The 23,486-nt window shown below is 36.4% G+C and overlaps 1 protein-coding gene across 2 annotated transcripts; it reads left to right on the top strand.

Moving 5' to 3' along the window:
* Window positions 1-12,564: 12,564 nt before the first annotated feature.
* Window positions 12,565-23,441, top strand: LOC306862340 (uncharacterized protein). 2 transcript variants are annotated; one of them, XM_079405096.1, is made up of 5 exons: window positions 12,565-12,707; window positions 15,113-18,595; window positions 22,751-22,868; window positions 23,027-23,076; window positions 23,228-23,441. In XM_079405096.1, the coding sequence occupies exons 2-5, from the start codon at window positions 15,180-15,182 to the stop codon at window positions 23,229-23,231; spliced, it is 3,588 nt and encodes a 1,195-aa protein (XP_079261222.1). In that variant the 5' UTR covers window positions 12,565-12,707; window positions 15,113-15,179; the 3' UTR covers window positions 23,232-23,441. The 2 variants fall into 2 exon arrangements, with proteins under 2 accessions (XP_079261222.1, XP_079261223.1); XM_079405097.1 differs by lacking the exons at window positions 22,751-22,868; window positions 23,027-23,076; window positions 23,228-23,441 and adding an exon at window positions 19,108-20,340.
* Window positions 23,442-23,486: the final 45 nt, after the last annotated feature.

The raw sequence follows: 23,486 nt of genomic DNA, 5'->3' as shown, positions 1-23,486 counted from the left end.
TTATGTTATGTTATTACCAAAAATTCAATATCTTTATCATCTTGTTGTCTTTCATTTAGCATATGAATGAATGATCGTGTAGGCCTTATCAGAGCCTCGGTTTTTATTGTATATAACGAAAATTATCCACTTTTTTTCAATCAAAAAATGAGTTGCACAATCACAGATAAGGCCTATCAATTGTTAATAAAAAAAATATAAAAAAAAGATAACAAAAAAAGGTCCAAGGTTTGGTGATAATATAGCATAATGAGAGATTTACAAGCCATTTTTAACCAGAAACACCAAATTAGGTAAAGGACTTTGAGCACAGTAAAAGGGTTCAATTTGATTGGAAATCTAAACAGTACAGAATCTCAAAGATTATTTTGTTTTGTTTTGAATTATAATGAATCCTAAAACATAATTTCCAGGTTTAAGTTAGATTTTGGATTGCAGATTTTCAGTGCAATTCTTGCATGTTTATGAGCATTAAATCAGCTTTTCCTGTCATTTTGTACACCTCGTATCTTCAGATTTTTATGACCTTTCAATGTTTTCTAAACCTTGGGCTTCCTGCAAGACGATGCCAATAGTATCCTGACATGAAATCATCAATGCAGCACCACACAGCGGTTTACCTTTAGATTTCTGACAGCACGAGAGCAGGAGACGATGATCTCATCTTCAAGTCAAGAGCCTTCATATAGCCGTATGCACCTGCTCTTTACTATCTCCTAGCAACCAGAGCGCCAGAGACAGATTGATTCTTCAGCCACTTTACGAGTATTGTGTGTCTGATCATGGCAGTTAAATGTTGGCTAATTGAATTGTGTTTTTTTGCTGAGCACTTTCAAGGCCGATGCCACGTTTAAACTCGCATCTCACAGCTCGAGCACTCCCAAATATATCCTCACAGCAGGCACTATAGCCAACACCGTTTAATTCAATTCACTTCCATTCTGAGAGGCCTTATAACGATCATGTGTTATTATAACACTCACCGATTCTTTCACTGATTTTCTAACACTTGTCGAGGTTCTAGTAACAGAATGTTTATAAATATACAGTGACCAAGCTAAATGTAATCAATAAAACACATATAAAGCAAAACATAGACATTCATGTTCTTGTAGTCAACATTAAATCAGACTAGATCCTATTTATACATACATACATATATAATATATTTAATAATATTAATCAATATCACTCCCTAACATGTTTAACTTAATCAAATACTAATGTACAAATGAAAGTCCTGTCCTACATTATTTCTCAAGGAATATTCTGTTTCCCTCAGAAATACCTTACAATACCAAAGTTAAATGTGTTATGAATGCTGTTTTTTAATGTTTGAATTATGTAAACGGACTCAAAAGCTGCTGTAAGGTTGCCTGTATGTGTCTTTTCACCCGGTTTAATTGTTTCCCAGTCCTGCTGTTTGAGAACCTGCTGATAAATTATTCACACAACTTTAGGGGGGAATGTTTCCCTTGAAGGACATTGTGTGAAAAAGAAAATCAACTTGGGGAAAGGAAGTGTATTTTCCTTTATTCCCAGTGGGAAACTCCACAGAGATGTTTGTGTCAACAACAAACTTAAATTATTTGGACAACATTAGATTCACTACAGCAGTAAAAAGTCATTTTTGATGAAAACATCAGTGTTGTTGCCCATGCAAAACTCGTCACTATGCATAAGGATTTGTAAGTTTCAAACAGGAAGTGAGTACACATATAGATCCTTGCTAAAGTTCCTTTACAGCAGAGGATTGATGTTGCCCTCTGAATGAACTTCCTCTATATAATTTCCACCTTTGAATTGATGAACTCTCTGATATGAACACATTTACTTTAATCTCCTCTCTCGCTCAGTGTCTGTGCTATGGGGCAGAAACAGTAAAGTAAGATGATATTAGATACTGACAAATATCATTAAGCGTGCACGCACACACACACAAATGTTCCCACACGAGGTGATTTAGATTCCCGCTAAGTACTGCTTTTACTGTCACAACATTAATCACTCCACAGCAACACACACATTATCACATGACTCTTCCCGTAGTCATAGACACTAATATGGCATATTCAGCAAAAACTAGCATATAGAACATATAGAAGTAACTGAAGAGTCAAGTCAAGTCAAGTCACCTTACTTATATAGCGCTTTTTACAATGCAAATTGTGTCAAAGCACTGCACAATATCAAAAAAGGAAAATAAAGTGTCAATAAGTTTGAATAGTGTCTTTGCAATAAGGTCGGCGATATCGCTGGAATGAAGCGTCCCCAACTAAGCAAGCCAGAGGCGACAGCGGCAAGGAACCAAAACTCCATCGGTGACAGAATAGAGAAGAGAAACCAGGCTCAGTCAGGGGGCCAATTCTCCTCTGGCCAAACAAACCAGCAGTTCAGTTCCAAACTGCAGCAAGTCAGGTTGAATGGGCTCAGCTGGTTCCAGTGGTCTTTTCCGATGGCTGGAGGAACAATATAATTCTTTATAACCGATTTATCCTTTTCATCCTGTTACTTCGCACACACACACACACAGCTGTTCATGAGATCCCACAGGTGCAGTGTCTATTGGGATGCAGTCCTTCGTGAGTTTGATTTTATCCACCTCAGGAACTCCCACATTCATTCCCATAAATTAAAATTAGCTGAAAATGTCCTCACCCTCAGGCCATTCAAGATGTAGATGTTTCTTCATCAAATCTGCAGAAATTTAGCATAACATCACTTGCTCACCAATGGATCCTCTGCAGTGAATGGGTGCCGTCAGAATGAGAGTCCAAACAGCTGATAAAAACATCACAATAATCCACAAGTAACCCACACCACTCCAGTCCATTGATTACCATCTTGTGAAGTGGAAAGTTGTGTGTTTGTAAGAAACTAATTAGTCATTAAGACATTTTAACTTCAAACCGTCGCTTCTGTCCAAAATTTGAGTCTATAATTCATAGTTACATTTCCTCCAGTGAAAAAGTCTTTCCGCTCGTCTCTCACATCAAAATCCACCCACATATTTGTATTTAACTGTTTTGGACTGTTGTTTTTTGCTTGTAAATGGTGCTTGACCTGTGCACAAGATGAGATTTTTTTTCACTGGAGAAAGCAATATTATGGATAGAGACTCATATTTTGGCCAGAAGCAACGTTTTGACGTTAAAAACATCTTAATGATAAATTTGTTTCTTACAAACATGCAGGTTTTCACTTTACAAGACATTAATTGATGGAATGGAGTGGTGTGGATTATTGTGATGTTTTAATCAGCTGTTTGGACTCTCATTCTGACGGCCCCCATTCACTGCAGAGGATCCACTGATGAGCAAGTGATGTAATGCTACATTTTTACAAATCTAATGTAAAAACAAACTTATTCGCATCTAAGATGCCCTGAGGATGAGTACATTTTCAGCAAATTTTCATTTTTGGATGAACTGCTGCTTTAAAACTGAATCAATTCAACTAAGAGAAGGAGCAAACTGCTCATTAAACAATTATAATCCCGGGAACATCACTATCTTTACATGTGAGAGCCTGATAATGGCTCTATTGCTTTAAGATGCTCACTAGCCACTTGTCTTTCCTACTTTTGTTATTGATTCAATTTCCTGCCCTTCAGGGGTCTGCGTGTGGATAAGACCATAAAACCTTATACTGATTCCCCGTAATGTGGAATTTTATATGTAATCGTGAATTTAATGCTAAATGTAATAAGCGAAACAAAAGAGGCTTGTTCTGTCCTGCACCTGAAAAGTGATTTTAATGTGTAAATGACTTCCTATTCAGCGCCATGCAAGACAAAGAAAGGAGAACAGTGCCCCCTGTTGGCGAATACAATTTTTTCGATATTCTATATGACTGCTGTGCATAGTATGTGAATTTTCTGTATGCACATAATAATACCTGAATGAAAACCTATTATATTTATTAAAATGTGCAATATACAGCAGAACACACTGCATGGTATACTGTCTCCCACAATGCACCTGTCTTGACCTTCCATTTCCAGTGTGATAAATGAACCAGAAGTAATATCAACTAATGTTAGCATCTAATTTTTGGCTTATTATGTAATTGATCTAGCAGCATTTTAACAAAAAATAGGTTATACATGTAAAATACTGTATTTCATTTTAGCATATCCTTATTTCTGAGAGTAACATTCAAAGGTTTGTTTTTGAAAAAGCCTCTTATGCTCATTTTTTTAATAAAAATACAGTTAAAAAAAGAGTAATAATGTGAAATATTATTACAATTTCAAATAACTGTTTTCTATTTGACAATATTAAAAAGTATAATTTATTCCTGTGATTCAAAGCTGAATTTTCAGCATCATTACTCCAGTCTTCAGTGTCACGTGCCTCCATTAATCATTCTAATATTCTAATATTAATCATAGGAGAACCACTTTTAGTGCTGTATACCAAATCTTGGGACTTCAGTGGTTCTTCACTGGTTCTTTGGCATGACTGAGGGGCTATATAGCATCGCTACCATATACAGAACCTGTTAAGCTCCTGTATGGTTCTTCAGTGGTTCTTCACTGGTTCTTTGGCATGACTGAGGGGCTATATAGCATCGCTATATACAGAACCTGTTAAGCTCCTGTATGGTTCTTCAGTGGTTCTTCACTGGTTCTTTGGCATGACTGAGGGGCTATATAGCATCGCTATATACAGAACCTGTTAAGCTCCTGTATGGTTCTTCAGCGGTTCTTCAGTGGTTCTTTGGGGTGATTAAGGTGCTATATTGCACCACTGCCATAAAGAACCTGTTAAGCTCCTTTAAAGGTTCTTTACGAGCCAAAGAACCACTGCTGATGCTGTTTAGCACCATTTTCTTTTGAAGAAATACATATGCAATACATTCATTTTGAAGAAATACAATGCAATATGACACCTCTTATGGTTCTATATAGCACCATTTGACAAAGTTGCTGTATAGCACCTTTAAATATATGGTGCTATCTAGCACCAAAAGTGGTTCCCATATGATTACGAGCCAAGAACCACTTTTAGTGCTATATAGCACCATTTTTTTTTAGCGTGTAGAGAATAAAACAGTTGATACTTCCATATCATCACATTGAAAATGGAAGGTCAACCAGAGAACATTGCATTACATTGTAAGATGCAGTGACCTAAACCAGCTTCACAAGAAACAAACAGCAGCACTTAACTAAAATATGCTTCTGAGAACATTAGTGAGTGAACGAATCAGTGAGTTGTTTCTATTTTTCAGTTCATTGAAACAAACTGTCCAAACAAACCAACTCACTAACATGATTCGTACTTCTCAGCGCTAACCAAGTGTTCTTCATCGATGTGTAACAGACACTAAAAATAATAGCTGAATCGTTTCTATGGCACATTGACGGAGCAGGATATCTAAAATCCCTCCTGCAGAAATTCAAGTGTAATGGCCTGATATCTGTCTCAGAGATATGCTTGCTAACCTCCGTCCTGCTGCGCCTCAGCAATGACCATCCTCATCAAAAACACTTTACCCACAGTTCCCTGCAGGGTGTGCGAGGTTTATTCTGTGATCTGAGACCGAACAACAGAAAATGTTACTGAACTGTACTTTTGTTAAGGAAAAAAATCAATATAGCTACTGCCCTTTGCCATAGATGTGGGCCACTGCAGAGTAACTGCAAGTTTTTTTAAATAAAGTTATTGTTTTGACACTGAAAATAGATGAGTATCACTTTACAATATGATTCCATTTGCTAAAATGAGTTAACATGCACTAGAAATATATGAAATGATCTACTAATCTCAGTCAGTGCTAATTTCAACATTTACCAATGCATTATTAAAATGCAAAGTTGCATCTGTTATAATATTTAATGGACCAACATGAACTAACAATGAAGAATCATATTTATATTAACTAACATTAAAAATAAATACTGCAACAAATGTGTTGCTCACTAGTTAATATTAGTTAATGCATTAACCCGTGTTAACTAATTGAACCTTATCATAAATTGTAAATGTGTTTTCTATATTCTAAAAAATGTCTTTGCCATAAGTCTTAAAAGCAAGCAAAAATATATTAAAATAATTATTTTCTAATATTTTATATAGATAGTGATATTTAGTTTCACTGCAGTACCCATGTTTTAAATACTAGGCGTGCTTTGTTTAATAAATCCAATATGTATATTAAATTAGGTAAAACTGTTAACTTTATTAACATTAGTTAATGCAGCATGTATTATAAATTAACAATAAACAAGACTTTTAATGCATTTATTATCTAAGTTAATGTTAATCCATGAATAAACTATACCGTTTATTGTGAATTCATGTTTGTTCAATAAACCTGAACTTAAGATACAATTTTAAATGTTAAAAATGTAACCAATTTTAACTAACTAAACCGTATTGTAAAGTTTTACCAAATAAACGTGTCCCTAAAACCAAGCATAAAAATATTTGAAATTTATTTAAATCTATTTTAAAACATTTGTGCATATTTTATATAGATATTAATATTTAATTTCACTGAAACACCCATATTTTAAACACTTGGCATGTTTTTTGTTGTTTTTGTTTTTTTTACTAAATCCAAATATTTATATTAAAATAAAATGAACATCATTAACATGCATGATGAACTAACACTAAATACATTTTACAGTGTTTATTAATCTAGGTTAATGTTAAGTCATAAATATACTTCTGCTCATTGCTAATTCATGTTTGTTCATTAAACATGAACCTATTATACAACTTTAATATTGAAAAATGTATTAGCATATGGAGAAATGAACGTTCTAGACACTAACCTAGAAAATAAATGGTGTAAATCTACAGTTCATTATTTCATGATACCTAATGCATTAAATAATGTTAATAAATGAAACCCTGTATTATTAAGTGTATAAATCAAAATACTTATAAACCAACAGCACAAATTTCTCATGAGAGATCATTGGCTAGCAGCCGATTTACTCCTCGATTTCTCTGGGGACTAAAAAGATGTTTTGTTTAGTTTTTTTTTTACTTTGGGAGCCTCTGAGCTATGGCCAACAACAAAAAATAGTAAACTGTACTGTGCTAAAACAGACATCCACATATTTTTTGGGAGTGTACAGTATATTCAGGTGAGAACAAAGTCTGTTCAAGGAGACAAAGTAAAATTTCTGTGTTTGTATTTCGAAGTTGGTCTGAATAAAACAAACTTTGGGGGCCAAAGACAAACATCGTTACAAGGTTGGCTTTGATTAAGCTGCCCGTGTGTGTGTGTGTATGTGTGTCCCATGTGCCCTACTGCAGGGTCAAACACACACATAGATTAATTTATTCAAAAGGCATATTAACAAAATCTCTGCTGAGTTAAAGGTGCCCTTGTAACCGGGTTTACAGGGACCTTCTGCCTGCAATAAATCACTCCAAAAACATCCATAATCTAAAGACAATTATCAGATAGATAAATCTGCTGCCATTGAAAACTTTGGGTCATATTTCATTGGAGGAAATTGGCAGCTCAAACCATAGGGAAGCAAACTTGTTTAGCAACACATATCTGATTTCATTCATCTGACACTTATTTTGTCTCCCTCTCGATCTTTCACTTTCCACTCTTTTCCTATCATCACTAAATCATTGGTAATGATGCTCCTGTGCAATTTCCTAGATTTTCTCTCACTCTTACACCTCACTTGAATACTAACACGTTCATTTAAATACTCATCACCTTCATCTCTCTGCTTAAAATGTCTCTCTTCCTTCCTCATTCTTTTCACTTATTGACATTCAGATAACGTATGAGAGACAAGGGCTGGATGGACAATTTGCATTCTTTGTTGAATCTCTCGTGGAATCTCATTAAAGGAATAGTTCACTCAAAAATGAACATTTGCTGATAATTTGCCCACCCTCAGGCCATCCAGTGAAGTAGATGAGTTTGTTTGTTTGTTTATTAAAGTTAGAGAAAAGTAAAACTTCACTTGCTCATCAGCGGATCCTCTGCAGTGAATGGGTGCCGTCAGAATGAGAGTCCAAACAGCTGATAAAAACATCACAATAATCCACAAGTAATCCACACCACTCCAGTCCATCAATTAACATCTTGAGAAGGGAAAAGCTGAGTTTGTAAGAAATAAATCTCTCATTAAAAGTTTCTAACTTTAAACCATTGCTTCTGGACAAAATATGAGTCTTCTATCCTTATACTTTCTCCAGTGAAAAAGTCTGAAATCAGGAGAGAAATCTGCACAGATCAAGTACCCTTTACAAGTAAAAAGAGTCCAAAACAGTTCTAAACAAATATGTTTATGTGAGAGGACAACAGAGGATGAACTTTTTTACTGGAGGAAGCATTATTATGGATTATGGATGTGTATTTTCACCATAAGTGACGGTTAAAATGTTTTAATGATAGATTTGTTTCTTACTAAACATGTAGGTTTTCACTTCACAAGATGGTAACTGGTGGACTGGAGTGGTGTGGATTACTTGTGGATTATTGTGATGTTTTTATCAACTGTTTGGACTCTCATTCTGACGGCACCCATTCACTGCGAAGGATCCATTGGTGAGCAAGTGATATAATGTCCAATTTCTCTAAATCTGTTCTGATGATTAAACAAATTCATCTACAGGTTGGATGGCATAAGGGTGAATACGTTTTCAGCAAATTTTCATTTTTGGGTGAACTATTCCTTTTAAGACAACACAACTAGGTGCAAAATAAACCTTTAAGAATCAGTTCATCGTTTACTCATGTTGTTCTAGATGTGTGTGTGTTTGTTTCTGTGATTTGCTAATAAATTAAGTGCAAATGTCATTCATTCGCAGGAAAGCTTGAATATGCAGGTGCTGCAAAAGTATAAAGCCACATTCAGCCCTAAATAACTCCACCAAAATGATCAGAGAGAAACGAGCAGACGAGAGACAGTGTGTCTGCGACTGTGTAGGTGTTATAGGCAGACGAGAAGAGACAGCAGGTAAAAATTATAATGACAGCGAAACACATCTGAATCATCCGCCAAATCAATCTGAAAATCACACCCATTCTGTCTCCAGCTCTTTTCCTCCCACACATGCATACAAATATTTTCTTCACAATGATTCACATATATGCAAGATCCCAATTGTACAGGCCAGATTTAGCAAAGATACACTCCAGTGATGCTAAACTTCTTAGATGATAAAACAATAGATACATTAAAAAAACATGTCCATAGATAGTTAATGTGATATAGCTGTGGTTACTCTAAGTCACCTGTTTGAACTAAAAATGATGAAAATAAAAATGTTGAAGAGAGATAAAGTTAGTTTTGAGTAAATAATCAGCACAGCATTCAGAAACTCCAAACTCACAACAAAATATCAAAGCATAATGGTTTTCTGGAGGGAGAAAACAGTCAGGCTGCCTTAATTCTCACACTAGTAAACAGCGCCACCATGTGTACAAACACTGCTACACCACTCACACGATACAACAATAGAACTGCTAAAGTTTATTCTTAACTCTAATACAATTAATAAATATTAGTGCTGTCAAATTATTAATCGCGATTAATCGCATCCAAATTATTATGTATATATAAATACACACACATGTATGTATATATTTAAGAAAAATATGTTATATTTGTATATTAAATTAATTTATATATAATATAAATTATATAAATATAAATAAATACATGTAAATAGTTTCTAAATATATACTGTATGTGTGTGTATTTATATATACATATATATACATATATTATGTAAACAAAAACTTTGTTTTGGCTGCGATTAATCGCGTTTACTCATTTGACAGCAGTAATAAATATCTGCATTCAGCCTTATTACTTATTCATCCCTTCAGGAATGAACCATTTAAGAGAACTTATCAATTTTACTGTCTGCTTTACAGTGTGTGAATGAATATATAATTGAATTGGTTATTATCATTAACTAAAACTATTTAGAACATTTTTGTTAATTGAAATAAACATGAAATAAAATAAAACTTAAGCATTATATGAAAAAGTTCAACTAAGTGAAAATTCAAAATATTGCCTTAATTGGCAACTAACTGAAAGTTAAAATTAGGCATAAAATTAAAAACAAGAAATCAATAAAAACTCAAACTGAAATGAAAATATATTATGCCAAAATAATATTTTCAAAATTAATTATAAAAATGGCAAACAAACATAACCAAATAACTATAAATAATAATAAAGTAAAATGAAAAGAAAAAAAAAACTAGAAAATTTTGATAATTCATCATATGTGACCCTGGACCACAAAACCAGTCATAAGGGTCAGTTTTTCAAAATTGAGATTTATAAATCTGAATAAATCAGCTTTCCATTGATGTATGGTTTGTTATGATCGGACAATATTTGGCCGAGATACAACTATTTGAAAATCTGGAATCTGAGGGTACAAAAAAGTCAATATACTGAGAAAATCACCTTTAAAGTTGTCCAAATGAAGTTGCATATTACTAATCAAAAATTAAGTTTTGATATCTTTACGGTAGAAAATTTACAAAATATCTTCATGGAGCATGATCTTTACTTAATCAATAATTTTGACCCATACGATGTGTTTTTGACTATTGCTACAAATATACCCCAGCGACGTTTGTGGTCCATTTTATGATATTAATTTCTATCATTTATACCCAAATCTTTACTGTTTATTATCAGTATTACTTATTGTCTTTATTTATGTTTGTTGCTATTAACACAATGGAAAAAAAATAATGAAAAAGGAGAAGAGATATAGAAATATATATAAAAGAAGAGATATGAAAGAAAACAGATAGAGACAGAGATGTAAAAGAAATGTTTGAATGGAAAGATATGAAAAAGTATGAAATATATATATACAAATAAAAGCTAATTGTAAATAATAATATGAAAAATACATCAGTGTACTATAATTAATAATAAAATAACACTGCTTTGTAGTGTCTAACTGATTGGTGATGATTCTTCTATTCCTGGAATACAAGAAACAAACTAGAGCCTCAGTTTCAGGAATAGATCAAAAGATAATAATTTAGGAAGTCAGATTTATGATGCATAAATAAGAGTTGAGTGTAAAACTAAAGGATGTCTGTGTGATGGCTGAGCAGAGGTGAGCTTGAGCCGGTGAGGTGGGAATCACAGAAAGAGCAGAAGGAAAGAGGAAGATGTTCTGCAGGACTGAAGCTACCCACTGATCCACAAAATAAAGACTATAATATCATCTCATGGAGCATTTATCTTCCTAAAGCGCTATAAGTCTGCCTGATTCTAACAAAAAGAATGCTGAGATTAATCATAATGATATGCTGTAGTGTCTAAAGCACAATATGAATTAATATAATAGCCAAAATATGGTTAAATAGCTGTAAATAAATAATCTGCAGTATATCAAAATTGTGTTTTTAATATCCATTCTTAATATCAGAAATACACTTTCAAACTTTTACACTGCAAAGTCATGGATACAAAAAAACTATTCCATTTTTTTAATTATTATTGCACAGGAAAAGTGACCAGATTCATTAAATGCATGGTGCTCTTTTGTGCCCAACTGTGGGGCATGTTGTCACACTATATAAGGAACATTTTCACATGGTGCCTGCAATTTGACAGCCTTTCAGTTTATATATATACGATAAATTAAATATACAACTAAAAATTTGAACATCTACTTTTATTACTATTTTTAGTTTTTATAGTACAGTCTTTAAGACACATTTGAACTTCTTTGTCTAGATTTATAAACTATGAGAAAATTCTGAAAAAAAGGTCAGAATTGCAAGATATCAATTCTGACTTTTTCCCCTCTGAATTCTGAGTTTTCAGCTCACAATTTTATGTGATTTTTTCACCATGAAATAAAAAAAAATTAAAAGTTACTTTTTATCTCAAAATTCAAACTTCTTTCTATTGCCAGTTTATATCTCACAATTCATGGATTTACATTATTTCTTAATTTCCCTTTTCTCAGAATTCTGTGTTTACATCTCATTATCCTTTTTTTGGCCACGGAATATAAAAATAACAATTTGCTAAAGCACATGATAATATGTATATAATAAAATATATACTTGTAATTTTTTATCTCACAATTCTGATTTTTTATTTTTTTTGCTTCCACCAAAAATTATACTTTTCAATCTGATAATCCTGATTTTTTTTGTTGTTGTTTCCACCAAAAATATGCTATTTTTTAATCTGATAATTCAGATTTTTTTTCTAGCAATAGCCAGTTTATATCTTGTAATTGTGAATTTATATCTGATTATTGTGAGAAAAGGTCTGAATTGTGAGATAAAGTCACAATTTCCTTTTTTATTTTTATCTCGTGGCAAAAACTGACTTCCACAGATTCCAGATCTGCAAACTATGTGCATTCTCTATATAACAACGCTTTTCGCATGTATGCTGAACACTTGTTGGCTTTTTTCTTCACCATTCAATCAAACCTAACTAAAAATCAACGTTTTGAAAGGAAATGCACATGTAACCACAATAGGCTACCCATCTGTCTACATCATTAATGTCACAACACAATTCCAGTGTGTTCTGCGGTACTGTGTCTTTAAGTGATTTCTGAAGGTAAGTCGGAAGGCAGCAGCGGTGCACGAGACGGCTGCGCGCGCCCGCTCCCGTATGTGGACACTCAAAAAAATGTGTTAAGAATTACAAAAGCTGTATCTGTAACACTGGAAGATAAACGCAACAGCTGTTCATCAGTCGCAAGGTGAGCCTCATCCCGTTATCTGTCGCTTGCATGCAGCGGGGTGTTACTTCTGTGATGTTTTTTTCGCTAGAGAGACACGATACAAAGAGGGTTTTGCCAAATGAACCGGCGAGAAGTGAAGAGGCCCCTTGAGCATCTCAAGGCGAACTTTAGCTTTCCTCCTTCCCGTTCTTTGCTACATTTTTAGGAGCTGGTTCATTAAATGTCACATTTAAACGCACGACTTCCGAACTTCCCCCGAACAGACCCTCTTTTGACACTAAACGGGTGTAAACACGGCCGGAGACACCGTGGCCGGCAGGCGGAAGACGCTGGTTCCTCTACGGTGTCTCTTAGCTCCGCTCCCCGGTTTAGAGTGCAGGCAGAGCCGCGAGCTGCGCGCAGGGACAGCCCGGTGCGCCGGTGAGACGGAGCTCTGACGGCGGGGTGCAAAAGCACAAAAACACTACAAGTTTCTCGCAGTGAAGTGGAAAGGAGATACAATGTCTCCATTCGGCGGGAGTTTCATTGTGGCATCAAAGCTGAGGGAGTTATTTTGTCATAACTCACAGGAGTTTATTGTCTGAGGAGATGAAGCGGTAAAGGGGCCTCGGCTACGGGACCGCTCGGGTATCGATGCATGTAGCCGATGCACCCTTAACATTAGCAATAGGAATCAATATGAAGATAGCCATTCTGATTCCTCTTAATGATTCTGATTCGTTAACTCTTCCATGGATGATTCTTTTAGTATCGGACGGATATAGTATTTTAAAAGAATGTAATTCTTGTTCATATTCATTCTCCTCAGGTGATGATATCTTTTAGCAAACGCAACAAAGCACAAATAAATGTTTACACGGATTTTTCTGGTGTAAACCATCCCAATAATTAATTCTAACTATATATTAGATAAATACGACTAAATATTACCATACATGTATATAATTTAATTTATTCATTTATATAAAACATCATCATCACTGAATCAAAACTCATAATTGTTATCATATAGACAAAGTAGACCGTAACTACACTAAGCCTTAACTACAGCATCACACACTGGCAGTTCTTGGTTAATTAGAAGTAAAGAAAGTAATAATGTACAGGTCAGTGAGCCAGATTCATTCAGCAAATGCTCCGAATCACAAGTGATTCACTAAAAGAATCAGTCCATAAGAGTCATTCGTTCGAACCTCGTACCACTGCGGTCAAAATGTTGATGATTCAGTGAAACGAACCGGATCATAAGAGTCATTATTTTGGAATTCGAACATCGCGGTTTGTTCGTGAATGATAGTCAAAAAAACAACAACACACACAGTTTGGTTTGATGATTTCGATGTTCATAAACAAATCTCCTGCCAGTGAAACACCTGTTCTGGTGTTAAATCTTACAAATCTTAATCTTAAAATTACAGAACATGACATTTATAATGTTTAATAGGCCCATATTGTTTATAAATAGCTAATAAAGCTGAATATCCCCCACAAATGTTCATTATCAGATTATTTTAGATGTTGTATAATTACAATACACTTCCAATAAGCTTACTATTAACATTGAATTGTGATTTACCAGTCTACATGGAACAACACTTGGATAAATATTGTATTAGTATTAGCCGTATCACCAAGTGAAAGATTAATTAGTTTGATTACATTTTTTTTAAAAGTACAGGATTATGTGGTTAGCTGCATTTTTTAAAATTTGCATTTAGCATTGTTTTTCTGTGCTGTCTTTGACCCAGCCGTGACCCATATTTGACCCAAATGAGTCGTAGGCCTACTCATTTGCCCTAGAGGTTGGGGAGCCCAACCATAATTTTTATACCAGGCTCTTTACATTTTTGTGACAACTCTGCCTGTAATAGGGGAGACTGGGGAATGTTGTAACATCTGTTTGCTTTAATGTCAGTAACACTGTTTTTTTTTTTACAATCAGTCTTTTAAATAATTTGCCCCAAAATATGTGCTAAATAATTGTTAATTGTGAGCTTAAACACTATCCCAAGGTTGTCACAACGATCAGCAATTTTTCTAGTTTTTTTTTCTTTCATTTAATATAGGCCTACATTTTAGATTAAAGTTTTGAGCAAACAGGCCTATACATGTCAAATCAAATGAAACAAGAGAATCTGTTGATGATAGCAGTTCTGTCAGTTAATATTTATAATCTGATTGCAATCAAATTATAATCCATTAGTGATGTGAATGTTGTTGGGGTTTTTTTTTACCACTAAATTGTCTAAATAGTTGGATGTGACTTCATCCTTGTAGAAAATTTGTAAAAAAGACAATTTCAATGACAGTTTTTTTAAATGTATCCTTATCAGTTTAAATGATGTTGTAATCACTCTGCTAAACACTGCTTATGTTGTCATTTAATGTTGTTAAAATTACAAATTCAATTTTTTCTATTTTAGAATGTAAACAAGATCACCGGTGGAGCATCCCCATGCACCTACATCCCTTCCATTCCGGCCTTCTAGAATGTTCCTGAAGACAGTTCCTCCGGTGGTGGCTATTCACTCGGAATGGAGGTCCAATAAGAGCTGCAGCCTGCCTCTCTTTTTCAATGACAGTGCTTCCGACAGCGAACTTGCCTCTGTTAGTGGCACCCCCATCCCACAGAAGATCCAGATGATTATAGAGAGCCTCCAAAGCACCCAGTCTTCGGACATGAGCGAAAACATGCAGACCGAAAAGGCTGCTCATTCCAGCCATGAGGTTGGCTACAAGGGTCAAATGCGACTCATGGACACTTCTGCAAGATCCCGGCGAACAGGGACAGACATTAAACCACAGACCGCCAGATCTGATACTGGCGATGATTCGGACAGTGACGATTCTGTGGATAGAGGCATTGAAGAGGCTATTCAGGAGTATTTGAAGGAGAAGGTGGACCACAAGCGCAAAGGGGATCCGATGGCGAGTTCGCCCCCAGCACCCAAGCTTCAGCGTAGGGAAACAACTGTCCCGGATGCTGCGAAACAACACACACATTCCAGTAGTGGTAAGGTGCTAACTGCTAGCAATCACATACAGAGAGCCTTGAGTGGGACACAGCCCCTAAAGAAGAAAGTCAAGAAGAAGCAGCTAAGCAAAGAAAATCCCTTTAAGAAAGCAGAAACAAGTAAAATTTTGCCTGTAAAATGCCTTCCTCCACCCAGAGCTAAGAAAGGATCTTCCTCATCTTCAGAGGTGGACAGATCTCCACCTCATCTTGTCATTAAAGAGGAAGAGGAATGGCTCGATTCAAGCAGCGATGATGGAATTGAAGAGGAGATTCAGAGATTCCAGCAAGAGAAGAAAGAAATACTGGAAAGTGAAAAAGATGCCCTGAGATCTTCAAGACAAAGGGAGGACTCTGAATCGAGCAGCGATGAAGGTATTGAGGAAGCCATACGCCGCTTCCAGGAAGAAAAACACAAGCAGAAGAAAAAGAAAAGTCCTCTCAAACCTGCCCAACTTGTGCCTGTGCAACGTAGCAAACAAGCCAACACTTCTCCTGAATGCATGAGCACTCAGCCACTCAAAGCACTGTCCAAGAAGAGCAAGAAAAAGTTGACAACCAAGAAGTCTAATCTCCCTGCACCACTGGGTGTAAGCCACTTTTTGAACAAGTGTACATCCCAGGGCTCTGAAGTCAAAGGGTGTGCACCACCCCCTTCAGACTCAAAACAAACACACACTGAACATCAGATCCATTCCAGCCTGAAGGTCAACACTGCTGAGCTGATGTGTGCTGAAGCCATTCTAGACATCTCCAAAACCGTCATGCCTGAGGTGTTTGAGTCCAACTTAAGCATTGCTAATAGAAATTTGCTTCAGATGCCAGCATTCCCCACTGTTGCACCATCTGCAGATAAAAGTGATGAAAGCTCTGTTGACAGTGAGGACGGGATTGAACAGGAGATAAGGACATTTTTGGAGCATAAAGCAAAGATGAACAAAGAGCTTCTGACAATGACAGGTGCACCTCCACCAGCTTCAGGAGATCCCACCGCAAGCAAGGAGCCAAAGAAGAAGATGAAGGAAACCCAGCCGAATAAAGCAGTGAGGCTCTCCCTGTCAAAAAAACGCAAGTTCAAAGAAGAACAAAGCAAAATTTCTACAGATGGTGACTTGGTTTTGAATATTAAAGAGGAGCCTCCAGGGACACCTCTGAATCATAGTGACTCCACCAGACCAGAGCTTTCAACCACTCCCACTGTAACATCCCATTCAAGTAGTCTAACCACCATGAAAATCAGCAAACTGAAGCAGAACTCCCCACCTCGCAAGGGTACGGATAGTAGTGTACTCAAAGACAAAGGTTCCTTTTACAGTATGTCCAGTCCAAAGACTGCGATTTGCTCAGAGAGAAATGACAGCAGTGACAAAAGCAGCTCCCTGGACAGTGATGAGGATCTAGATGCCGCAATTAAAGACTTGCTTAAGACAAAGAAAAAAGTCAAAAAGAAAGGGAGGGACATAAAGGCGAAAAAAGGCGCCAGACCTTCAGAGATTTCATCTTTGGATGCTATGAAAAAACAGAAACCTTTTACAGACCTGAAGAGTGTCCCATCTTCCAAGCTTGTTCAGTCTGTCATTTTGAAAGGTGGCAAAGAAATACTGAACATTCAGACCAAAAATGACAAGGGTCATAAAAGCAAAGCAGTTAAAGGCAAATCAGAAGTCCAGAACATAAAACAATCTAAAAGCCCTGCACAACCTGACAAGGTGACTGGGAATGGTGGGATTCCTAAGACTCAAGATGTGGACATACCTTCTTCCAGTCTGCTTGCAGAAGACAACGACAGTTCTGTGGACAGCGATGATAGCATTGAGCAAGAGATCAGGAGATTTCTAGCTGAGAGAGCCAAGGAGTCTACACCTCTCGCCGCAAACACCAAACAGGTGGAAGAGGCCATAGACTGCTTGACCTCACCTGCGGAGTGTTACGTTAAACCAGAACTTCAAAAGACTCTAATAGAAACGCCAGTTACTGCTTCAGCATCAACCTCTGGTAGACTCCTCAAAAGTGAAACACAAGTGGAATCCATTGGCACAACTGCAAGATCAACGGATGCACCTGCAGAACTCAACAAGGGACCAGTCTTGACACCTGGCAGCTCTTGCATTATGGGTTTTAGGAGGACCAAAAGTCCGAAATTTGAGATCTCGACCCCAAGAGATCCAAAGAATGGAAGCTCCCAGATAAGAAAGGACACTCCGACAAGTCATGCCATCAAATCCAACTCCTTCACTACGCCCTCTGTGAGCTCAGAGATGCCCCGATCATCGGGTCATCAACACCAGAACCTGTTCCTGATGAGACCCGTTAACAGCAGTATGAGTGACGTCAAGGAACTTTCCTTGGCAGATGGAAATGATCTTGCCATCAGCCGCCAATGGGTACCGTCAGCCTCTAGGATACCTTTGAAGGATGTCATTAGTTCTCTTTGCCCTTCGCCTATCTCGAAACCTCAAATTAGTTCCTCTGCTGTCACCACTGGTGACCTCTCGAACTCGGCGTCCCCTGGGGGCAGGACAGAGGGACTTTATTTGCATAACCGCCTGAAAAGGGACCAACACCTCTCCGATAGACCACACTTATCCCACGCCACCTCACACCTCAGCCAGCCCTCACCTGTATTGCAGCCCCACGAGGGCGGCAGCGTAATCCAGATACAACAGGACACAATGCCCTTAGCAAAGACAAACTACCTGCAGGTCAGCCAGATTGAGGCGACTGAGTCCACTGCATGTTTAGGAGAAAGACAAAGGGAGACAGGAAGTGTTAGCAAGGAAGAGAAAGAGCTGGAAGATGAGGAAGAGAAATGTGTTGATGAGACAGATGTAGAGTCAGATGAGGAAAGGAAAGATCAGAAGAGTAAAGACAGGAAGACGCAGCCCCATAATCAGTGAGTACCCACCTGTCCTCTCTCCAAACACACACACACACACACACACATATAAGTTGAGGGAACATGGTTGCCAAATCCAAGTACATATCCGTGCTCTTGTTTCATCTAAGATACTAAAGACTTCAACAAATTGTTGAAGTCTTTAATTAGAAAGAGTTAATGAGTGTTTTGGTAATTGGTTTGGGCAGAATTATGGATCTGAATCTGTGATTCACAAGTATTTTGCAAGATTCCCAACCATACAGCCGAAATTTTCCTTCGGCTTTAAGCATTAGTTGTTTTATTTTAGCATTAGCCTGACGGACTGTGGCGTCTCATCCTGCATTTCAATGTTTCTGACTTTTTGTACTGTATGATTTAGGTTCCATGGGACGTCACGTATGACTCTTTGAGTGTACCACATCCTTTTTTTGTATGTTTGTACATTTATAAATATATTTAAAAACAGACATGATGTCATGAAGAGAGATTAAACTTTGTTTTTTATTGTTTTTGTGTTGTATTTTCAGCTGCAGCATTTCTGAATGAATCCTGCTTTACAAACTTTGCTTTTTGAGAAATTCTTATTTGAGATTACGAAAAGTGATCGCAATTAAAAACTGAAGGTTTATGAAATGACAATATCATTGGTGAGTTTACATGTTAAATAGTTACCAGGTTTAAATATTTACCCTATCCATAAGGAAATCTCTTTTTTTTTCTGCAAAAAATTCTACAAGTTAAACACAAACGTGCAAATTGCATCTTTAAGTACTGAACTGTATGAAGGACTGTAGAATGTAAAGGCCAAGAGAATGAAAACACTTTTGTTTGCATCAGTGCACATTTGTTACTAGTCCACAATGGTTCAACATTATCATTCAGACCCTTGACCTCTGAGAGGATGGTCTGAGTCACCTTTCGGTAACGTTAAAATAGTCCTTGAGGTTTCTAAATGAGGAAAATCTCCTCAGTGCAACAGTGAATGACTAAGATGGGCCTCATTTGTGAAACACAAGCAGAATGAATTTCCATTAAAATAGTTCCCAAAGCCCATCTTAAATAAATTGTTCCATTCAATTCAGTGTGACAGTCTATGCAAGAACAGTTTGATGAACAATTTATCAAGAAATTTGTTCTGCTTGTTTCATAAATGAGACCCTTTAAGTTTACATATGTATATAGAATGTGTATAAAAACAGCCATTTACGTCATTAGCAATTATCGTAACCTTTACGCTTGCCCTCAACAAGCATTTTTTTCACAGTCTTCCCTTTTAACACATTTTGTTTTATGTACTTAGTTGGGAATTCTTTATATTTGTCATAACCAGGTTATTTTTGTACCACTGGCACTGGACAACATTCAAAGGTTTATATCAGTCTGCAAATTAAAAGGAGGAAACACTCTCTCAGTGTCTCAAAATTCAGTCATCTTTCTCTTTTTGCACATATTTGCATATCAAATCACACCACTCTCTCTCTCTCATCCCTTTATGCACCTGTTTCTTAGTTCCTGTTTCTGTTGCTTATTATATGTAGGTGTTTCCTATGTGAAAAGAATGTTATTTATTTTTCTTTATAGAAGAGAAGAAAGTAAAGACTCATGCTCACTATGCTGGGCATTACCAGTTTTCATAAATATTTTGCAAAAAAACTAAAAGGAGTTTTTGGTCCCATGCTCTGCACAGAGAAACAAAACGCAAACTGTATCTGAAGATGTATAATAAAAATTGACTTTGACACACAAGGCTGTGTGGTTCTTACACTGTGTGTGTGTGTGTTTGTGTGTGTGTGTAAACATGCATGAATGTGTGAATGCCTGTACATGTTTCTAATCAGTATCTTGCACAGCTTCCTCTGTTGTATCTTAATATAAAGTAGCTTCCTTTCTCACATAGGTCTAAATGGAAGCTAATGCCAGTCTGTGTTTCCTTGCATCACATGTAACTGACTGACAAATATTCAAAGAATTATTTTATTTTTTATAGTTCTGTCCTTATGAATGTTCATGTTTTTAATCCAGAGTAATTAAACACTCATCAGGACACAAAAAAGAATGGCCTGTTGATTTTTCATCACAAAAGAAGATTAGAGGATTTATTTACTCTGTAATGTGATACATAAATTATTTCATTATTTGTCATTGAATATTTTATTACATTGTTGTGTCCACATGCTGTGTTATTGACTAATTAAGCTGTGTTGATTGAAGTTGTTGATGCATGATATATCAGAACCAGTACAACAAGCAGTGGATTTTTGTTTCAAATTTAAACTGCTTTCTATTATGCAGTGAAGTTTTTATTTTATTTTTGCATGTTTCTATTGTACAACCTGAATTCCAGAAATGTTGGGACGTTTTTTTAAATTTGAATAAAATGAAAACTAAAAAAAAATTCAAATCACTTGAGCCAATATTTTATTCACAATAGAGCATAGATAACATAAATGTTTAAACTGAGACATTTTACAATTGTATGCACAAAATTAGCTCATTTCAAATTTGATGCCTGCTAGAGGTCTCAAAATATTTGGGACGGGTGCATGTTTACCATGGTGCAGCATCTCCGCTTCTTTTCAAAACAGTTTGAAGATGTCTGGGCATCGAGGTTATGAGTTTCTGGAGTTTTGGTGTTGGAATTTGGTCCCATTCTTGCCTGATATAGGTTTCCAGCTGCTGAAGAGTTTGTGGTCGTCTTTAACATTTTTCGTTTAATGATGCGCCAAATGTTCTCTATAGGTGAAAGATCTGGACTGCAGGCAGGCCAATTCAGCACCCGGAATCTTCTACTACGAAGCCATGCTGTTGTAATAGCTGTAGTATGTGGTTTTGCATTATCCTGCTGAAATACACGTCATCTGGAGGGGAGCATATGTTGCTCTAAAACCTTTATATACCTTTCAGCATTCATAGTGTCTTCCAAAACATGCAAAATGCTCATACCATATACACTTATGCACGCCCATACCATCAGAGATGCTGGCTTTTGAACTGAAAGCTGATAACACGCTGGAAGGTCTCCCTCCTCTTTAGCCCGGAGGACACGGCGTCCGTGATTTCCATCAAGAATGTCAAATTTGGACTCGTCTGACCATAGAACACTTTTCCACTTTGAAACAGTCCATTTTAAATGAGCCTTGGCCCACAGGACACGACGGCGCTGCTGGACTATGTTCACATATGGCTTCCTTTTTGCATGATAGCGCTTTAGTTGGCATCTGCAGATGGCACGGCAGATTGTGTTTACCGACAGCGGTTTCTGGAAGTATTCCTGGGCCCATTTAGTAATGTCAATGACAGAATCATGCCGATGAGTGATGAAGTGTTGTCCGAGGGCCCGAAGACCACAGGCATCCAACAAATGTCTTCGGCCTCGTCCCTTACGCACAGAGATTTTTCCAGTTTCTCTGAATCTTTTGATGATGTTATGCACTGTAGATGATGAGATTCGGAAAGCCTTTTCAATTTGGCGTTGAAGAACGTTGTTTTGAAAGTATTCCACAATCTTTTTACGCACTCTTTCACAGATGGTAGACCCTCTGCCCATCTTTACTTCTGAGAGACTCTGCCTCTCTAAGACATCCCTTTTATTGCTAATCATGTTACAGACCTGATGTCACTAGCAACTTAATTAGTTGCTAGATGTTCTCCCAGCTGAATCTTTTAAAATGTCTTGCTTTTTCAGCCCTGTGTTGCCCGTGCCAACTTTTTTGAGACTTGTAGCAAGCATCAAATTTGGAATGAGCTCATTTAGTGGATAAAAGTGTAAAATTTCTCCGCGTAAACATTTGTTGTGTTCTCTATGTTCTATTATGAATAAAATATTGGCTCATGTGATTTGAAAGTCTTTTGGTTTTCATTTTATTCAAATTTAAAAAACGTCCCAACATTTTCTGAATTCAGGTAGTAAATTTTGATGTTTAGATTTTATTTAAAGCATGTAAAATTATAGATGTGTTGCTTCAAACCTGTAAAGCTAAATTCCCAGTGACCACATCTTAATAAAAAAACAGTATGCATCGTTTGAGATGTGTCTGCCAAATGTGTAAATGTATATAATTTGTGTTTGTAATATCAGCAATCAGACTGGTTATTGGTCACTGCAGCTCACAGATGCAGAGATTGACTGTGTGTATGAATGTGTAAATCTGTTTCTTTTGTTTTCTCCAGGTCTTTGTCCACCTCTATAGATCCAGGATTGTTGTTAAGTCCATATATCGCCCTGGACACAGAAGAGAGGAGTTTGAAATTCCAAACCAGGCGCCTTCATATTCAAAAGCAGCTAGAGGTACATAAAAAGACTGTATTAAAAATTCATGCATTTACTTGCACACACACTTATGTAACAGATTTGATACACCTAGACCATGTGAGCGAATATATAGCCTACCTGTGGTTGAGTTTTTGATTGTGTGCCAATAGGTCTGTGTTTGTGTTTGTGTGTAGGAAAGCAAAACAGTTAAACGAAGGCTGAAGTTTGTAGTCAATTTGACGAGGTAAATGCACAGATAATACAGGACATAATGCTCACTTTACTTGATATAAAATGACGGCTCAGTTTATATAGATTAATATAAAACGTATTTAGATGCTTTATGGTTATTAAGAATTAGTGGAACTTGTCCATGATCTTTTGTTTTATTACAGGTAAACATGAAGCCGCTGGAAAATATAACGAGGTTCACGTGTTCAGGGGAATACATGAAGTATATTTAAGAATATGTAGTTATTGTTTTATATTTGTTTTTACTTGTTTCTAAGTTTCAGTTACTAATTTTATAAAGCGTTCTTTATTCCCGTTATTTAAATTGTTCATTGTAGTGAAATTGACACCTGTTCCTTCAATAAAGTTTTTATTTCGAAACAAATCACTGGGTCATTGTGGTATTTGTAGTTTGTGTGGTGT

Source organism: Barbus barbus (genome assembly GCF_936440315.1).
Source record: "Barbus barbus genome assembly, chromosome: 43".
In the NCBI taxonomy this organism is placed as follows: Eukaryota; Metazoa; Chordata; class Actinopteri; order Cypriniformes; family Cyprinidae; genus Barbus; species Barbus barbus.
Note: the sequence above shows the minus strand (reverse complement) of the source record. Positions and strands in the feature narration are given on the sequence as shown.